Genomic DNA, 19,898 nt, shown 5'->3' on the forward strand with positions numbered 1-19,898 from the left:
AGATACACCACTAACACACACAGACACTGTAATAACACACGCCGACACACCACTAACACACATTAACACAATAAAGACTCAGGAACAGGAGAAATCTGCAAACCCAATTAGAATAAACCAAATTACACAAAAACTCAGAACTAAATATCTGAATTATTGGGAAACTGAAACTAAAACACAGAGCAAAATGCAGTGTAATTTGGCCCTAAACAGACACTACAGTGCAGCAGACTATCTGAGCACATTAGTATCCGACCCTAAATTAAGAAACACCCTGACGAGGTACAGACTGAGCGCACACGACCTGGCCGTGGATACGGGGTGACACACCCGGTCCTGGCTGCCCCGGCAGGAGAGGCTGTGCCAGCACTGCACTCTCAGTACAGTAGAGACGGAGCTGCACTTCCTCACCCAGTGTACCAAGTACCACCACATCCGCTCCCAATTCTTCCCTAAATTTAACACTATCATCCCCAACTTTAATACCTCCCTCCCAGACCCCGACAAACTGCCCCACCTACTGGGGGAGCAGAGAGAGCTGCACACTAGCAGCACTCTATACTCACACCTGCCACCAGGTGAGGGACAGTGGGTGATCATGTCCCATACACACACACACACACACACACAAACTGATCGTTATTACTACCTCATTATTGTAAATATTATAATTTTTATTGTTCTTATTTTGCACTGTTTTTATTAATAGTTTATTCTATTTTATAATTTTTTTTGCACATGTAACTGTTCTGTATATTTTTGTTCTTTCTTATTTTTATTTTTAATATTTCTCTGTAACTTGCTTTGGCAATACGAATGTCCTTATTTGTCATGCCAATAAGCTTCTTTTAAGTTTGAGTGCACACACACACACACACACACACACACACACATTCTACTACTAGTGTTATGCTTTATAGTAAAAGTGGCGTGTTCCTGTTCATCCTTTTGTTTGCTAAGTCCATGAACATTATGTTCTTGTTCATTTGTGAGACTTGTCCTTAACTTGTTCTCACCTACTGCACTAAGCGCTGTCGGGGTAAGGAGGAAGGGAAGGAGGCCCTCTACAGGAAGAGAAAGGTGCTGCACCTGGTCTCTCAGTGGAGCTCCCTGTACAAAGACTTTCTGCGGGAGGAGGAGCACGTCAAACTCTTCATGAAGGTAATTCTTAACCATGACATATAATAAAATACAAAAAAAAAAAAAAAAAAAGACCAGGCAGTGTACAAAAGAGCTACATGATACTCAAATAAGCTCTTTATGAACTGCTAGTGTTTCTTATAGATCTATAGTGAAACTAGAAAAGAATTGGGGTGGTAATGCTGGGGTTAGAGTGGTTACAAGTATTTTTATATAGACATAAACGCCTACATACAGTGGGTTCTGAAAGTATTTAGACCTCTTGACTTAGACAATTTATTGTGTTTTGGGTTTGATTTTATATTGATGTAATTGCCACTTTTACCAAACATTGTACACTTTATGACCTAATTTTTTTGGCGGCTTCTGTATTTTGGGGGTCACTACAGCAGATCATTCTAATCCGCATACCTGATTTGGCTGAATCTGGTTTTTACACCAAATGCCCTTCCTGATGCAACCCTTCTTATTTTTATCCGAGCTTTGGCACTGAGTGTACCAATCAATGACTTGGCTGTTTGGCCACCTTTCTTATCTGACATAGCCAATCATATATATTTCAAGCTGGCGTGTTTTTACCCACAATGACTAATTAAAAACATGATCTTACAGTGTCAAAATCAAAACTGACATGTATTCTTTGCAGGTTATTTAAAAACACTTTTGTCCACAACACTTGAACTTAAAAATTAGCAGGGGCTGCCCACAAACTTATGGTCATACTGTGTATGTATATCTTTATTTAACTGATAAAAGTAGAAATAATATTTTTATTGATCATTGTATTTTGTAAATACAAACACATTTAGGATTTGATGCCTGCAACATACTCCAACATCGTTGGGACAGAGGCAGGTTTAGCATCGTATTCCATCAGCTTTCGTATTAACAATACTTTTAATGGTTTGGGGGTGGCACGGTGGCTCAGTAAGTAGCACTGTCACAGCAAGAGGGTCCTGGGTTAGATCTCAGGTGGGGTGGTCTGGGTCCTCTCTGTGTGGAGTTTGCATGTTCTCCCCATGTCTGCGTGGGTTTCCTCTGGGAGCTCCGGTTTCCTCCCACAGTCCAAAGATATACAAGTGAGGTGAACTGGAGATACAAAATTGTCCATGACTGTGTTTGACATTAAACTTGTGAACTGATGAATCTTGTTTAATGAGCAACTACCGTTTCGTCATAAATGTAACCAAAGCGTGTAAAATATGACATTAGAATCCTAGTAAATAAATAAATAAACCGATGCACCCCCATACCACAACCATGACCACAACTCAATGTCTTTTTACCAGAAAACAAGCTGAAATACAGATTACATAGACCACATAACATGTTTCCATCTGTTTTTCAGTCCATCTGAGATGAGCTCAGGCACAGAGAACGCGGCAGTGTTTCTGAATAGAATTGATGTCTGGCTTTCTCTTTCTGTAAAAGGGTTTCAGGTTACATTTCTTGATGCACTGGTAGACTGTGTTAAGTGTCAACAATTTTGAAGTAGCACTGAACTCGTATTGCTATATTTATCACAGTAGCATGAGGGTTTCTTACACAATGTTGTTTGAGGGCTTGAGAGTCCTACATAGACTGAGATCACCCCATATTGCCAGAATCTTTATACATTGTGCTGTATGGTAGATGGTTAAAGACTTAATTACTAAGTTATTTGCAATCTTGCATTGAGAAATGTTTTTTTTGAACTGATTGACAACTTTTATATGAAGTTTGGCACAAAGTGGTGAGCCACAACCCATCATTGCTTGTACAGACTCATCCTTTGGTGGATCCTCCTTTTATAACCAATTATGATTCCTTTACCTGCTACCAATTCACCTGCTTATTGTGAAATGTTTCAAAACACTTTTTACTCTTATTTTGCCTCAGTCCCAACTTTTCTGAGTGTGTTGCAGGCATTAAATTCTAAATGTGTTTGTATTTACGAACTACAATGAAGATTGTGTCTTTCTTTTTTTGACAGTAAACAGTTTTTTCACTCTTAAATATTGGTACGTTCAAGGTTAGTTTTCACTTAAGTACTTGGTAAGGGTAAATCTTTTGTCAAAATGCTTAGCTGATTAAAAAGGCAGGGGAAGTTTATTATACCAGAGAAGAGCCTTTATGCCTGTCTTCCTTGAGTCCTGAGGAATGCAATCTCTTAGCTGGACTACTGCAACTCCCTCCTGGCAGGTGCTCCCATGTCCACTATTAAACCCTTGCAACTCATTTAAAATGCAGCTGCTCGTCTGGTTTTCAACCAACCTAAACACTGTCACATCACCCCACTGCTATGTTCTGTTCACTGGCTTCCTGTAGCTGCCCACATTCAGTTTAAAACACTGATGCTCGCCTACAAAGCCAAAAATGACCCAGCTCCAAATTACCATAGATAACTCATCACACCCTGCTTTGGAGGTACCATGCAACCTCCAAACTACCAGTCTCACTTGCCTTGATCCTCCACCCAGAACTCAAGGAAGACAGGCATCAATGCTCTTTTCTGTACCGGCAGCCAAGTGGTGGAACGAACTTCAACTGTCTGTCCGAACATCCGAGTCTCTCACCCTCTTTAAAAGACGATTAAAAACCCACCCCTTTACCAAGCACTGAAGATGAGAACTAACATACTTACTAACGCTCTTATTCTTATTTATTTCTTATTTCCCCCCCAAAAAAAACATTTGTTCTACCAGAGTATCAGCAGGTTTGTATCACTGGACTGTTGTCTACTTAAACTAGAGTAGGGAAATGTTTACTGTAGAACTTTGATAAATGCTTTTAGGTGGGTGAGGAAATTTCCACAGATTTGTTAGATATAATTGATTGACTGAATCTGAACAGCTTGCAGGTTTGGTTTTTAATAGATTAATAGATAAAATCTGACAAACAGACTTAAGGCTGATGAAATATATACTTTAGGGGGCCACTCAAGTATAATGTGTGGGCAGTGGTGCAGTATAGTTTTCAATGTTAGTGCCGAGTTGTAATGGCTATACCACACCTGTCAACATGATATGTGTACTCTGTACCAAACCGAACCCCATGTAATTCCCCACATCACGTATCCCCCCTTTTCCACTCCATTTGCCTCATTTCAGTAACACGGCATTGTTGACTCACTCTGTTATGCCACAAGATTAGTTTAGCTCTTGGGGGAATGCCTCTGCCACATGCTGCGACTTGATGCTTTTAATCGTTTTCTTCCCGCGTTCCCTCCAGATGCCTCATTCTTCCAACCAATCCATCTCTCTCTCCCCCCCTCGTGTTACAACATGCATCCTGCTAAAGGATACAAACAAATACAGCCATTAGGAGACTACTTAGCGTGTCGTACGGGGCGAGAGACATTAGATCTGTGGAAGACTGGGATGGCAGTAAGTTGTTCTGGTTGGGTGCTAATGATAAGAACGTGGGTGATTAGAACTGGTACAGATGATTGCACTAGTAGGAGAAACAGGGGGAATGTGCATGATCACATGCACCTAGGGTGTTTTTAGCATGATCAGCTAATGAATCCATCAATCACAGTACAAAGATTTTAGCACTACAAAGGGACACACCAAAATCAGACTTATTTTCTAATAAAATGTTTACAGAAAAGTACAAAGTAATAGGTTATTGTGGCACTGATTTGTTTACCTGTAATTGGGTTGCATAAAGGATTACAGTATTTTTTGTAACTGTGTTAATGTTCTGCTTTTAAACAATGTGTAACAAGAGTCTGGAGAAATCCTACATTTGCAAGAATGAAAATGAACCTGCAGGATGCTTAACCAAACAATACTGTAGCTAAAAGCCACTAACAAAAAAGAGAACAAATACATGTGGTGTTCAAAATATTAGAAACAAAGTAACAAATGAGTGACACAGAAGCATCCACAGCCCGCAACGGAGAAAGTAGGTAGACAAATGGGATAGGACAAACCCAAAGCCAGCCGGGAAATGGCAGTTTATATTTACAGATTTGGCATTACACCCCACCAACTGGCACAGCCTGCACCCAGCCTGGGTCCTTACGGACAATTTGCTCTCCCAGGGCAGTTCTACCACCTCGACCAGGTTCCCATAAAAAGATAAAGAGTGCCCACATCTGTAGCTAGTGGGAGAAAAGCAGGTTTACCAACAAAGGAGCCGGCAAACCCTGAGAGGAATACCATGACTAAACAGGAATCCTCCCACCTGGAGCGAACTAACGCTCAATGAGGTGCAGGTGATCCTACGTTTACTAGAATTTGGCAGATCAATCACATGTTTGTCTTTGCCCCCTCTTTTGACCACAACTGGATTCTGTATCCTGTAGCTGGGCACAGTCTGCGCCTAGCCTGGGTCCATGCGGACGAGGGACCCAGGGCAGTTCCACCACCTCGGCCAGGTTCCCATAAAAAAAATAAAGAGGGCCCACATCTGTAGGGCAGTTGTAGCCTAGTGGTTAAGGTACTGGTCCAGTAATCAGAAGGTTGCGGGTTCAAGCCTCACCACTGCCAGGTTGTCACTGTTGGGCCCTTGAGCAAGACCCTTAACCCTCACTTGCTTAGATTGTATACTGTCACAACTGTAAGTCGCTTTGGATTAAAGCGTCTGCTAAATGCCGAAAATGTAAATGTAAATCTGTTCGTAGTGGAAAACGAGACAGGAATTAGTCTGGCTGTCACAGGTTCAGAGAAAAGCAGGTTTACCAACAAAGGAGGCGGCAAACTTTGAGAGGAATACCATGACTAAACAGGAAACCTCCCACCTCAACGACGCACAGGGGATCCTCAGTTTAATAGGATTTGGCAGTATAATCACCTGTTTCTCTTTGCCTCATCTGCCGGCCATAACTGGCATGGCCTGCCTCAGCTGGACTTGTTACACAGTGGACATAAATGCTAATGTAGATATTTAGTGCTTCATGCCACAATACTTTGATATACTTTTATGCTAACCTTTTCCCCTTATTCAGTCCTTCTTTTTTCTATCACAGACACACTGCATAATCCTGCCTCTTGTTATAACCTGTCTTTTCCGCCTACATGTTGCTATGGCAACCACAGGCTGTTGCCATGGTGGGCTGTTCTCTGTATGTCGGTGTAGATTTTATTGTGGAATATGTCGAATAGAAGAGGTCATTTAAAGTTTAGAGTCTCCTCATACATACAAAATGTTAGATCTATTATTATATAGATGCAGACGCTGTAAGATGTGCTAGACGGTGAGATGTCAAAGAGAGAAGGGAGTGAACATCTATTTCTGTTTACCGTCAGCTGCGTAGCTATTCACACCCACAGGAAAATCTTGATCACACTTTTTGCTTGTTTCCAGAGGCAGACAGAACTTCATTTGAAATGTCCTGGTACACAATAGAGTTCATGATGCCATGAACACAAATCTTAAAGTTTTCAGAGGAAATACAGCCCACATCAGCACAGTGCCACCACTTATACGTAACAGTGGGTGTTAGGTCATTTTCAGTATAACCACCTGACTGTATTTGAGTTTTTGGTGGCTCAGTGGGTAGCACTGTCGCCTCACAGCAAGAAGGTCCTGGGTTCGATTTCCAGGTGGGGCGGTCCGGGTACTTTCTGTGTGGAGTTTGCATATTTTCCCTGTTTCTTTCTTTTTTTAAATTTTTTTTTATATTTTGTTTATGCATTTTCTCCCCTTTTTCTCCCTTTTTAGCGTGTCTAATTGCCTGATTGCGTCATGCTTCCTCTCCACCAATGCCGATCCCTGCTCTGTTTGAGGAGAACGAAGCTAACCCACGCACCCTCCGACACGTGGGCAGCATGCCATATGCATCTTATCACCTACACTTTGACGAGTGCAGTGCAGCTCAACGTTGTGTACGGAGAGACACACCCTGAGAGCACTTTTCTCATCTCTGTGCAGGCGCCATCAATCAGCCAGCAGAGGGTGTAACTACACCAGTCATGGGAGAGAGACCCCATCCAGCTTAGTCCCGCCCATATCTGAACAACCATCATTGTTCATGTGGCCGCTCAGCCTTAGCCAGCAGGCAGAGCTGAGATTCGATATGATGTATTCGAGATCCCAGCTCTGGTTCCAGCGTGTGTTTTTACCACTGTGCCACCTGAGCAGCATGTTTTCCCTGTTTCTGCGTGGTTTTCCTCCAGGAGCTCCAGGAGAAAAACATGAACTGATGAATCCTGAGTAACGACTAACTACCTGTTCTGTCATGAATGTAACCAAAGTGTGTAAAACATGATGTTAAAATACTAATAAATAAATAAAATTTGAGTTTTTGTTACCAAAATGCACTATTTTGTCTCAACTGCCCAAGTGACCACTTCCAGTAGCACAGGTTTTCTCTTTCCAAACAATTCGTTGGCATGGAGGTGGTGTTTATTTCTAAATTTGTAGACTTGATGACCCCAAAATTTTACCATCCTCTACAAATGATGAATATTAAGAACATTTTTCCTTTTGACACATTTACTTGCATTATTTTCCAGGCATGTTACAGATCTGATTGTTTAAACATCTAAATGTTCTTCTTAACATCCTAATGCCTAGTTCAGGTCACCAACAAGTGTGCCAGCTCGAAGGCAAATCGGTGTTTACTCAGGGCTTGAAAATTGGCTCTTGATTGCTTTGTGTAAACTTTTTAACGACTCGGTCCAAGCGGCTTGCCATTTGCTCAGGAAAAATATCTAGCATACTAAATATCTGGACCTGTCGGCGACTCTGAATCCTGTAGTGCGAAAAGTGTTGTGATCAGGTTGTGATTGGCAGTGAGAACGCAAAATACAAGATGATGGGAAACCCAGGGAAGGAGTTGTAAAAACGTGGGACAGGGGCATAATATGGTTTCTGTTAGAATACATCAGCACACACACAAGCTTTACAGTATTTGTGCCCTTATTGTCCATGCCAAACCATAATACACATAAAAGTCATGTATTGTGCATAACAGTGGATATGGGCATTTTCAGACATATTGCCTGATTTATGAATGTTTGTTTTGTTCCATTTGTGTGTTTATCTGATTAGAATTCTTACAACTTATGAGATTCACCTCATTTTTGTGAATCCACCCCTTACAGACACTGTACCGCTATGTGCTGGAGGACGTCTATGAGTTCCCCACTCTGGAGAAAGACCTGAAAGAGTTCCAGAAGCTTCTGCGCCGCAGGCAGTAAGTCACTGCTCAATCTTAGTGATATGTTTTAGCAGCTTTAGGATTCCCATCATTACAAAGAAGCAGTAATGATGTGATAATGAACTTCAATCACAATAATTATTTTAAAATTGTACATAAACCATGGCAGGCTTTAAAACATTAAAAATAGTACTAGTGTTCCAGAACTATTAGTATTTTTCAGAACTTTCTCACATACCACTTCAACCTGCACTAGTCTGACTGTTTGTACATGTCCACATTCTTTCTAATAATTCTAAGCAACAAGCTGCCTCATCAGGACCTGTTTAAACCCTGTGAGAAAGATTGGCTTTTGTGCCCATCCTTGGCCCATAGCTTTAAGAGACTGGGTGTTTAGGTGCTCATGTGCTCAGATGATGTAGCAGTCCACTAAGCTAGATCACCACAGTCAAGACTGAGACTTTCTAAATGAATCCGCAGCTGACCAGGTTAATATTGTCGCTGGCAGATGTGGACCCTCTCGGCAGACATGGATCTTATGCGACAGGCAAAGATTCACAGAGTGCGCAATGAAATTTAGAAAATTCGACTTGAGGGCAAAGAGGGGAAAAATGTGGTAATAAAGAACTTTATGGGACAAAATGAGCTTCCTTTGGTGGACACTCTTTGTTAATGTTGAAACACATCTATAAACCATGTATCCAAAAGTAATTAATAATTAAATAATGGGTGTTTTAGCTGCACCTATGGCTAACAGGTGTATAAAATGTTGTTTTAACAGTTTGGGAAAGGTCTGTTTTCAGCATTACTGTGCACCGCTGCATATTTGTAACCAAAAAGTTACAAATGTACACACACAGGCACACTCGTTTGTGAAATGCCCAGATTAGTTAGGGCTTTTATAACTAATAAGGGAGGCAAGTCCATTTTAACGTCCATGGTTTTGAAATGGTCCAGCAAGCTCATGGTCAAATGTCCACATACTTTTGACAATAGAGTGTAGTTTTCCACACCCCTTATACCCTATATTTATTATAGCAATTATTTTAGAGGTGACACTAAGTACCGCTGGCACAGAAGTTATGGATGTAGCTTGTGATTAGATTCCCCTACACTGTTGGGACATGGTTCAGCCTTCAAGGATGAAGGAACTCAATATATAGTGTATAAGACAGCAAAAGAGGCTGCATATCATTTACACTCTCAGAAAATTGTGTTTGGTTAACCAGGAGACATATGGCCAAGAGACCGGGGAATAGGTATTCTGGCACATCCAGATGTGTGATAGCCATGGGAGGGTAAATGATCTGTGTAAATCCACCCACTATGGCAACCACATTAGATTATGATGTTAAAGAGATGAAAGTATCATAATTCAAAGCATGATTAGGACATGTCTAATTGAAATTGCCATCATTAACATCTTGTGCATATTTGTCATGCCAATAAGCTACATTTGAATTTGAATTGAGAGTTGGGAGGGGGTGGTGTACATGGTGGTATATCTAAGCATGTCTATGCTGTTGAGGTGTGATGATTCAGACTCACAGTAGCGATGAAGGCTCACTCACACTGTCTCACTCTTACTGCGGTGACAGAGGTGTTTAAGCTTTTAATCCTCTCTTATGTAGTATTCTTCTCCTAATCCCAATTTCTTCTCTTTCTGTCCTTCACAGCACTGTGGATGACTATTCACCCCACCAAAAGGTAAGATGAAGTGAAATCTGGCACTGGGATGAAATAATGTTTTTTTAAATGTCTAAATGATAAAATATTGAATCTTAAAAGACTATCTTAGCACTGGCCATTTAACGCCAGGACACACATGCCACTACTCTGTGCAGTGACGTTGCTTTAAGAATTTTGGCCTATGTTTTCTGCAAGCTGCACAAAGTGCTATACAATCAACAGTAAAACCAAACTAAAAATAGATTAATGTTGACAAACAAATACACATTTTATAAGAAAGCCTGCTCTGCAATCCAAATGCTGTATCTGTAAATGATCATTGTATGCTGGCTGTTACGATCCAGCTGTTTGGTGCCAGATTAATTTCTGTCTATTTTTTTAGTGCATATGTGATTATCATGAACATTAACGTCTACACATGTTCCTGTATTAAAAGGAAAACACAATTCACTTATAATTAGAGTCTAGGAGCAGTTGTTGTTATGTAGTTGCAGATTTAAAACATTTGTTATTTGGGGCTCTTAGATGGCGCAGCGGTAACACACCAGAGCTGAAATCTCGAACTTGTGAGTTCAAATCTCAGCTCTGCTACTGACAGGCTGGGTGCCAATACGGACTACGATTGGCTTATCCGTTGGGTTGGATGCGGAGGGGATTTTCTCATAACTGATTTACAATTACAACCTCTGCAGGCCGATCAATGGTGCCTCTACAGAGACAGGGGTTGATGGGGATCAGTGCACGAGACTGAGCCCCATATAAACCTGCCTCGTGCAGAAGCAGAAAATGGACCAGACCTAGCCCGGCACCTAGTGTGGCAACAAAAAAGCTGGCAAAACTGACACATCAGTCATCTACGCCTTTCATGCCCCCTCTGTCTGCCAAAATGGCAACACAGAAAGACACTACTCTGAGCATGATTCTTTTTTTAATAGCATGTTCAGTTTAGCTCTTGTAATGTACTGTTTGCTATTAACTCAATATAAAATCTACATTCATGATGCTGAATGGTTTCTGCTTACTGTGTTTATGTTCATCTTGCTGTTCTACATTACTGCCATGTTCACAATATTACACAGTTTTTCATTAAATAAGCATTAACCTTGTTTTCAATTATTTATCTGCCCGACAATATAAACAAAAGTGTGTATTCACTGGACTGCCTTATTTTATTGCAGAACAAAGCTCTGTTCCAGCAGCTGAGTCTGAAGGAGAATGGTGTTCAGCTCCGTGGAGCACACAGTGACAACAGAGAAGGTGAGTTATTTATTGGACATCAATCTAAGAGCTAATTGGTACATGGAATAAAATAACTGCCACAAACATGTATGTCATGGGCAGAGGTAGCTCAGCTGTTAAGGTACTGGATTAGTAATCAGAAGGTTGCTGGTTCAAGCCTAACCACTGTTAAGTTGCTACTGTTGGGTCCCTGAGCAAGGTCCTTAATCCTCAATTGCTCTCATTGTATTCAGTCATAATTGTTAGTCGCTTTGGATAAAAGCATCTGTTAAATGCTGTAAATGTCATGGTGATACTCATAACTATTTTTTGCATTCTTCTTGTGTGGAGTTATTTTATGCAGTGAGAATTTTGTAAGAATGTTGTTTTTTCTGTAAATAAGACCGTCTGCTGGGCCAAAAAGCAACTTTGATTAATTCAGTGCTGTAAAACGTTCTGTCATTTAACTTTGTGTCCTTATTAAGTATAATGAACTACAGCTGGCAACATATCTGTGCTTGTTTGACTGCACCCATTTCACTGAGCCAAAATAAATAAAAAGGGAAAATCTAGGACACTCTTTGAACATCTCAGAAATTGAATTATGGATAAAAATATAAAGTCTTTTTAAAGAACTTCAGGTGCCAATGGTCATGAGCCAATGGCCCTCTTGCCCAGGCCGGAGAGAAAAACCAAATTGTCAACTTATGTTAAGAAAAACGATTGTCCAGACCTTTTTTAGGACACATTGGCCACACAGTGGACAAAAACTCAACTTGCAGGCAGTCCAACAACATTAATGTATAGTGATTTTAGGCAATAAGGTGAGAGGTTTTGCCCACATTTATAAGTGTTGTTGTTCACAAATGCCAAATCGGCCAAAGGTTAGGAACCTGAATTAGAAGATCACTGTTCACAGTTGAGAAACCCAGATTCAAATTTGGCAGCCTAGGCAAAATTATTGACTAATTCAGCATTAACCAATTAGTATTGCCATGTTAATGTAAACTCAGAATTGGTCAAATTTGGTTTTGGACCCATACTTACTGACAAAGATTTACACCCCCATCCTTTTTGTTATTTACTTAGTGGATTAATGACTTACATTCATTATTAGCATCCATTTACATTACAGCATTTGAAAAATGTAATTATCCAAAGTGACTTACAACTTAAACAAAACACATTTCCATGCAACTGATGGGTAGAGGCATTATTTAAGGCTTAGTTAAATGCCACCAACTGTTGTAGCTTGGCAGTTGTCAGGCTTGAATGGTTGATCTTCAGATGAATAGCCCAGTACCTTAACTGCTCAGCCATCATTGCCCAAGTAGAAGTTACTTTCAGCTGTGAGTTGCTTCTAATGAACCATTTGTACAGAAATAATAATAAAAAAATTACAAACTGTGGCTTTAACTGTTACTAGCCTGCTTTAGATTGCATGTAGATAGATAGAGAGCATCATGCACCAAGTTCAAAGACTGAAAAGATCTGAAATCTGCAGACAGCTGGTCTCAAAATGGTTTGCATTGATTGATTTTCTATTATTTTACCAAACTGGACTTGGATCTTTCATGGATTTGTGGATAATATTCACATAGTACAAGAGTACTGAAATTACTATGCATAAATGATACAGTTCTCTTTAAACGATCTTTCTTTGAGCAGATAATAAGGTACAAAGCAGCACTGTGTGTAGTACTGTTTATACAAACAATAGTACCACTGGAACTTTGATGTGATGTGATTATAATTAGCTACACCGATTCTGTCTCATAGCTTAAACTCTTTGTTTTTCTGGATCTCTTTTTCAGTGATGTGCCGTGTGTATGTGAGCTCAGATTCGTATCTCAGTGTGAGGCTAAGAACAACAGTAGTGGCTCAAGAGCTGATACACATCGTAGCTCAGAGGATGGAGAAACCTGCAGAGGAAATGGTGCTGGTGGCACAGACGTACAGTGGAGGTTTGCTTTATATTGGATCTACACATAATCATACAGTATATAGTAAACTTCAAATTGTTGGCACCCTTGGTAAAAATGGGCTAATTACAATATGTTAATATCAAAGCACAGAGTCTTCTCCTCTAACACTTAATAATAATGGATAATCCAGAGAAAGACCGTCAACAGCACTCCTCAATACAGCATCTCTGAAGACCCCTTAAACTCAAAACTCCCCTATTAGTCTTACACTAGGAAGGTTGCCAAGACCTTTTGGAGAAAACAGCCCCAACTTATCCCCTATTCTTTACAATACTTAACAGTTGGTAGAAGGTTATGCTTTGTATAACTATTCTTCTTTTTATACCAAGCTTTTATGCCAAGCTACAGTCTTAAGATTTACTATCTAACCATAGAACCTAGACCCAGTCAAAGTTTCAGTACCGTTCTGGAACACCAACAGTTTGTTGGCTTGAAGTTGATGTCTAATTGTGGATTTAGAGTGTCTTTAAACCACCAACTATGACGCTTGAAAACATTCTTACTATCCTCCTCTCTGTGCATGGGTACAAATTGCACTTGAATCTTCTTACAAACAGATTCAACACAATTCCTTTGTTTTAATTTTTATCCCAACACGGCATTTTCTGGTTTAAAGCTTTTTTTTATAACTATTACCTAGTTTATAAAGGTCAACACACTTTTGTCTCTTTTTGTTTAACAGTGTTTACATTTTAGGTCAGATTTATCTTACTTTGTTTAGAGAATTATTTAATAAAAAAATTTTATGACCTTTTTACCCATATTACAAAAAATCTGAAAATTACTATACACATTTACATTTTATCTGACAGTGTATGTATGTATAACTTTAATTACATGTTGTGTGTTTAGAGAAACGGATCCTTCAGCCGCATGACTGCATTATCTCTGAGAATCTGACACTGCCATTCAGACTAATGGCCTGCTGGAAGGACATGAATGAGATTCTGGTATGTTGAACCTGAAAGTCCATCACAGGGCAGACACTCACACATACATATTCCCCCCATACACACACTCACAAAGTGTGTACCTTCAATTGGCCTGACTTCATGTCTTTGGACTTTGCAAGACATATAATTAATCCTTTCTCTTAATTTTGTCTGTGGTGCAGCCTCCTCTTACAGACTGTGTGGAATTAGCACAGCGACCTTCACGCCTCCTGGGCATCAACACTTGGGACGTGTCTGTGGCTCTCACCAACCTCGACTGGGCGCTTTTTAACTCTGTGCATGAGGTAAAGAATTTCAAATGAATCACAGCCATTTTAACTGCTCATAAATAAAAAGATGACAGACTCGCTTGCCAAATAATGAGAATCATTTTATAAAATGACAGTGGGAAAAAATGTTATCTGCTGATGTTCTCAGCAATCATTGAAGCCAAAATTCAACCCGATGCACATTAGGTTTGCTGGAAAGCATCATAAACCACATTTGCACATTAGAAAGTCATGTTGTCTGACAAGATGCTTGCTTATTTACTTACTTGTTAATACTTTAGCCTTGTAGCCCCAGGATCAAAGCTAAGAAAGCTAATATCAGATACTGTAAAAAGTCCAGTCAGAATGCAATGCAGAGAACACACATCTGTGATATTCTTTTTATTATATTCTTTTTATTTTTTCTGTTTTCTCTTTGCAGCAAGAGCTGGTCTATTACACGTTCAGTCGTCAGGCGAGCAGCGGGCACACAGTGGCACTGGAGCAGCTCCTGCAGCGCTGTAACGAGGTTCAGCAGTGGGTGATGTCAGAGGTGCTGTTGTGTTCCTCGCTCGGAAAACGTGTACAGCTACTGAAAAAGTTCATCAAGATCGCTGCACAGTAAGAGCCTCATTCTCTACACCTAATGACATTTTATTACATTCTAAATATAACGCAACTTTATCTCGTTTGGGATGATACACTACAGCTGTGGGTTAATATAATACATTTGGGGTAGTGGTCTGTACACAACATACATTTAACTTCTTAAAACAGAATTTGAGAGTGTGGGGTAACATTTACCAGCAAATTCAACTCTTGTATTAAGCAAATTAATATAGACAGTGCAGTGGGTAGTGCTGTCACCTCACAACAAGAAAGTCAGGGTCCTTTCTGTGTGGAGTTTGCATGTTCTCCCTGTGTTCGCATGGGTTTCCACCAGATGCTCTGGTTTATTCCCACAGTCCAAAGACATGCAGTCAGGCCACTTGGAGCTACTAAAAACTGCCTTGTGTGTAGCTATGTGTGTGTGTGTTTGCCCTGTGATGAAGTGGCGACCTGTCCAGGGTGTTTCCTGCCTTTCACCCAATGAATCAGTCCCACCAATACTGTGTCCAGAATGAAGTGGTGGTGAAACAAACAATTAATTAATGAATCAATATATTAGTTGTCTGCTGTTTTAAGGTAAAAGTTTGAAATGAAAAAATTTTAAATTAGTTTTTCTTATTTTTATATGATGGAATACGTGCTGAGATGAGGGTCTGAACTTTTGACATTTTTAGAAATTTGACATTTAAAAGGAAAGAGGGTCTAAACAAGCTGCTTCATTGGCCGATAGCACTGAGTAAAAAAGGCATATTTTACATGAACATACACTTACATTCCCATTGTAACATAAACAATTGTGAAGAGGGAAAAAAGGAAAATATTTACATAATGTTGCTATACATTACAGATCATACACAGATCTGTTTTTGATGGGTTCTTGTCTCACCAGCATATAAAGTGCATTAGATGAGTCTGAGGAATGGACATCAAATCCTGCAGGGTAAAATAAGACCCCTGATAGCTTGATGTTTGTAATGTATATATGTGATATGTTTACATAGTTAAATTAAAATTTTCTAGTAAAAGTCATAAAAGCGCCTACATTTTTCATTAAGATTACAGTTAAGCCCCCAACACAGGAGGTTGTCTTCAAAATTTAAAAAGCAAGTGACCAGTATGTGCTTGACTTTAAAGGAAAATAGTATTGGAAGAAAGGTTTTGGTAATACAATGCAGTACTAAAAACTAACATAGGCTTATTATTATTATTATTATTATTTGATGGTGGCACAGTGGTTTGGTGGGCAGCACTGTCGCCTCACAGCAAGAAGGTCCTGGGTTTGATTCCCAGGTTGAGTGGTATGGGTCCTTTCTGTGTGGAGTTTGCAAGTTCTCCCTGTGTCCATGTATGTTTCCTCCGGGTGCTCAGTCTAAAGAAATGCAGTCAGGCTAATTAGAGATACTAAATTGCCCATAGGTATGTGTGTATATATGTGTGTGTGTGTGAGAGAGAGAGAGTGTGTTTGTCCTGTGATGAACTGGCGACCTGTCCAATATGTTTCCTACCTTTCACCAATGAACTGTACCCACTGTCACCCTGAATCTTATAAAGTGGTTGTAAACCAGACAATGAATGAATATTATTATTTAAGTATTATTATTACTGCTACTATTATATAAACACCACATTATGGATTTAACCTTTATGTCTGTTTCTTCATAGCTGTAAAGCACAGAGGAATCTGAACTCATCATTTGCGATCATAATGGGGCTGAACACAGCAGCAGTGAGTCGACTCAATCAGACCTGGGAGGTAAGAGACAAGCCCCTTTACATAAATTTATGAAAGTACACTCTTTTTACATCTTAACACTGCACAATAACACTCCAACATTTTAAACATTCGGGTTCTGTTTATTCTCTTTCAGAAAGTTCCTGGAAAATTCAAGAAGCTTTTCTCTGAACTCGAGTTATTAACTGTAAGTAAAACACATTATGCTAAGAGAAACTAAATGTATTTTATATTGATTTATGCTGCAGTGTTCATCATGTACTGTCTGGCATTGTAGACAGAGTGTCCTGATTGTGCGTTCTCTGTTGCAGGACCCGTCTCTAAACCACAAAGCCTACAGAGATGCCTTTAGGAAGATGAAACCACCCAAAATTCCTTTCATGCCCCTGCTGTTGAAAGGTAAGCTCTCAGCTTGCTGACTGTATGCTTACACAAATTAAAATGTTTGACTAAAGAAGTGTGACAAAATCAGTGTGTACAATTATCACAACTACTGGAACATTCTAAAATGAAGTCATTGGTTAATATATTAATCATCAATCATAGTATTGTGTAGTGCAGTATTGCACTTGTCAGTCTCAGTATCTTGTCAAAAACATCTATACTACAGTTCTGTTTATCTATTTATGTTTCCTGACCAAAGGCCCAAAAAATTATTCTCACAAGCTAGCCATTATTTGTTAAGAGAAGAAACTACCAACCAGCCGTAGCTCAGATTTGCAAAAACACTTGCAAAAAGTTTAATTTAGGGAAACTGGGCGGCACGGTGGCTCAGTGGGTAGCACTGTCGCCTCACAGCAAGAAGGTCCTGGGTTCGATCCCCAGGTGGGGGTCCTTTCTGTTGGAGTTTGCATGTTCTCCCCGTGTTTGTGTGGGTTTCCTCCAGGAGCTTTGGTTTCCTCTCACAGTCCAAAGACGTACAAGTGAGGTGAATTGGAGATGCAAAATTGTCCATCACTGTGTTTGACATTAAACTTGTGAACTGATAAATCTTGTGTAACCAGTAACTACCGTTTCTGTCATGAATGTAACCAAAGTGTGTAAAACATGACGTTAAAATCCTAATAAATACATTTAGGGAAACTTCCCCCACAGTATTGCTAATTTTAAGATTATTTTAACTATAGTTCTAAATATTTACCTCTGAGCAGAAGTTGCCTGCAATGGCTCAATGGCAGCAAAAATATTCATTTTTGAATTTACTTACAGTCTTAAAATACATAAAGATTATTATCCTTAATTAATTCCAGACAATTACAGATATATTTTAATCACAGTTAATAAATGTACCGACGGTGTTGAGGTGGAATACTGAGGTATTGACAATAAGAATCATACTGAAAGGGTGTGAAGCAAAGAACTAAAAGATATCAGCTACTCGGTCCACCATAACATTTATACATAATAACAGTCCAACGCTTCTCTCTGGACCCTAACTTATAAAAAAGGAAATAACAGAAGTAGTAAGGGAGCTGATCCGAACTCCAAGAGTCATTTGACCAACAGGCAATTAACCAATAGGCAATTAACAAGAGTGCTCTCTGAAATATCACAATGTATCGCAGATCCAGACGTCTGCCTTACCAGCTGGGTTGATAGCAAAACAAAGACTTAGCAGCACTCTGAACTTCTGTGCTGTGCTTCAGCACTTATAACCTATGGGATGTGTAGCCTTCGTAGAACTACAACGGGTCATTCTATACTTCTTGCCGTGGGAGGTAGCAGTCGAAGATAAGCACCCCTTTACACTAAGGTTCTGGTCCTACCAGATTATGTACTTCCTTGAAGTTAGAGTCAAACATTAGTTACAAACAGTTACACTAGCAGATTAAATAACCACCACTGATTAGAAAATCCAAAACAAATCTGGATTCATGGTCCAGAACTAGGTACCACTTCTCTACAAACTATTGTAATATTGATGTAACAGGTAGATTGGCATATCAACAACAACTGTATTAATGGGTGCATTTTGTATTTATCTACATTGTCTCTTTAATACCCTTATACAGCTATTCCCAAAGTAACCTATAAATATAACAGGATTTTATAAATAGTTATAGATAGTTTATCTTGGCTAACTGTTTTAAATTCCTTGTTGCAGACATCACCTTCATTCATGAAGGCAACAAAACATTTCACGATAACCTCGTCAACTTTGAAAAGCTGGTACGTGACTCACATAAAGTTTCCCAATCACACCTGTAGCTTTTTAATAAAAATGTCTGGAAACATGCATTTGGTGGCACCGCTGGATGCATTATCATTTTTCTTTGTTCTTTCTCAGCACATGATTGCAGACACTGTCCGACTCATCCGTCACTGTCAGACTGAACAAACAGGTGTGTATCTCCTCCTATTGGGAAAAATGCTTCATATAGTCTAAACCAGGGTTTTTCAAATAAAAAAAATGGGTTACAGAGAAAAAAAAAAAAAAATTAAATAAACTTGTACACGAACACCCCCTTGTGAAGGGTTTATGTTACATCTTGTATAGAGAGAGTAAAATTCATTGTGTTGCCTGGGTTGCTTAAAAATGGACAAAATGTGGGTCGCTTAAAAAAAAGGTTGGAAAAGCCATGTTCTCCACTTCATTTATTTTTGATAAGTCTATTAATTTGGTCTGTCAGTAGACCAGAATGAAAACATAAAACAAAAACAATTGTTTTGTTAAAATGAAGGTTGCATCATGTTTTATGACAAAATACACCAACAAGGCATAACATTATGACCACTGACAGGTGACGTGAATAACACTGATTATCTCTTCATCACGGCACCTGTTAGTGGGTGGGATATATTAGGCAGCAAGTGAACATTTTATCCCCAAAGTTGTGTTAGGAGCAGGAAAAATGGGCGAGCGTAAGGATCTGAGCGAGTTTGAAAAAGGCCAGTTGTGATGCCTAGGCAACTGGGTCAGAGCATCTCCAAAACTGCAGCCCTTGTGGGGTGTTCCTGGTCTGCAGTGGTCAGTATCTAGCAAAAGTGGTTCAAGGAGGAAACAGTGGTAAACCGGCGACAGGGTCATGGGCGGCCAAGGCTCATTGATGAACATGGGGAGCGAAGGCTGGCCTGTGTGGTCCGATCCAACAGACGAGCTACTGTAGCTGAAATTGCTGAAGACGTTAATGCTGGTTCTGATAAAAAGGTGTCAGAATACACAGTGCATCACAGTTGCAGGGCTGTTTTGGCAGCAAAAGGGGGACCAACACAATATTAGGAAGGTGGTCATAA

The 19,898-nt window shown here is 39.7% G+C and overlaps 1 protein-coding gene across 2 annotated transcripts in view; it reads left to right on the forward strand.

The window, feature by feature from the left end:
- rapgef5a (Rap guanine nucleotide exchange factor (GEF) 5a) overlaps positions 1-19,898 on the forward strand; it is a 117,945-nt gene that overhangs the window by 95,236 nt on the left and 2,811 nt on the right. For both annotated transcript variants that reach the window (XM_063015108.1, XM_063015113.1), the window contains exons 13-25: positions 1,017-1,161; positions 8,175-8,266; positions 9,907-9,937; positions 11,098-11,176; positions 12,952-13,101; positions 13,975-14,072; positions 14,237-14,359; positions 14,766-14,944; positions 16,595-16,685; positions 16,801-16,851; positions 16,976-17,063; positions 18,769-18,833; positions 18,952-19,006. In XM_063015108.1, coding sequence (XP_062871178.1) covers positions 1,017-1,161; positions 8,175-8,266; positions 9,907-9,937; positions 11,098-11,176; positions 12,952-13,101; positions 13,975-14,072; positions 14,237-14,359; positions 14,766-14,944; positions 16,595-16,685; positions 16,801-16,851; positions 16,976-17,063; positions 18,769-18,833; positions 18,952-19,006 — 1,247 coding nt within the window. The remainder of the gene's footprint in view (positions 1-1,016; positions 1,162-8,174; positions 8,267-9,906; positions 9,938-11,097; positions 11,177-12,951; positions 13,102-13,974; positions 14,073-14,236; positions 14,360-14,765; positions 14,945-16,594; positions 16,686-16,800; positions 16,852-16,975; positions 17,064-18,768; positions 18,834-18,951; positions 19,007-19,898) is intronic.

The sequence above is a fragment of the Trichomycterus rosablanca genome, chromosome 2, assembly GCF_030014385.1.
Source record: "Trichomycterus rosablanca isolate fTriRos1 chromosome 2, fTriRos1.hap1, whole genome shotgun sequence".
NCBI lineage: Eukaryota > Metazoa > Chordata > Actinopteri > Siluriformes > Trichomycteridae > Trichomycterus > Trichomycterus rosablanca.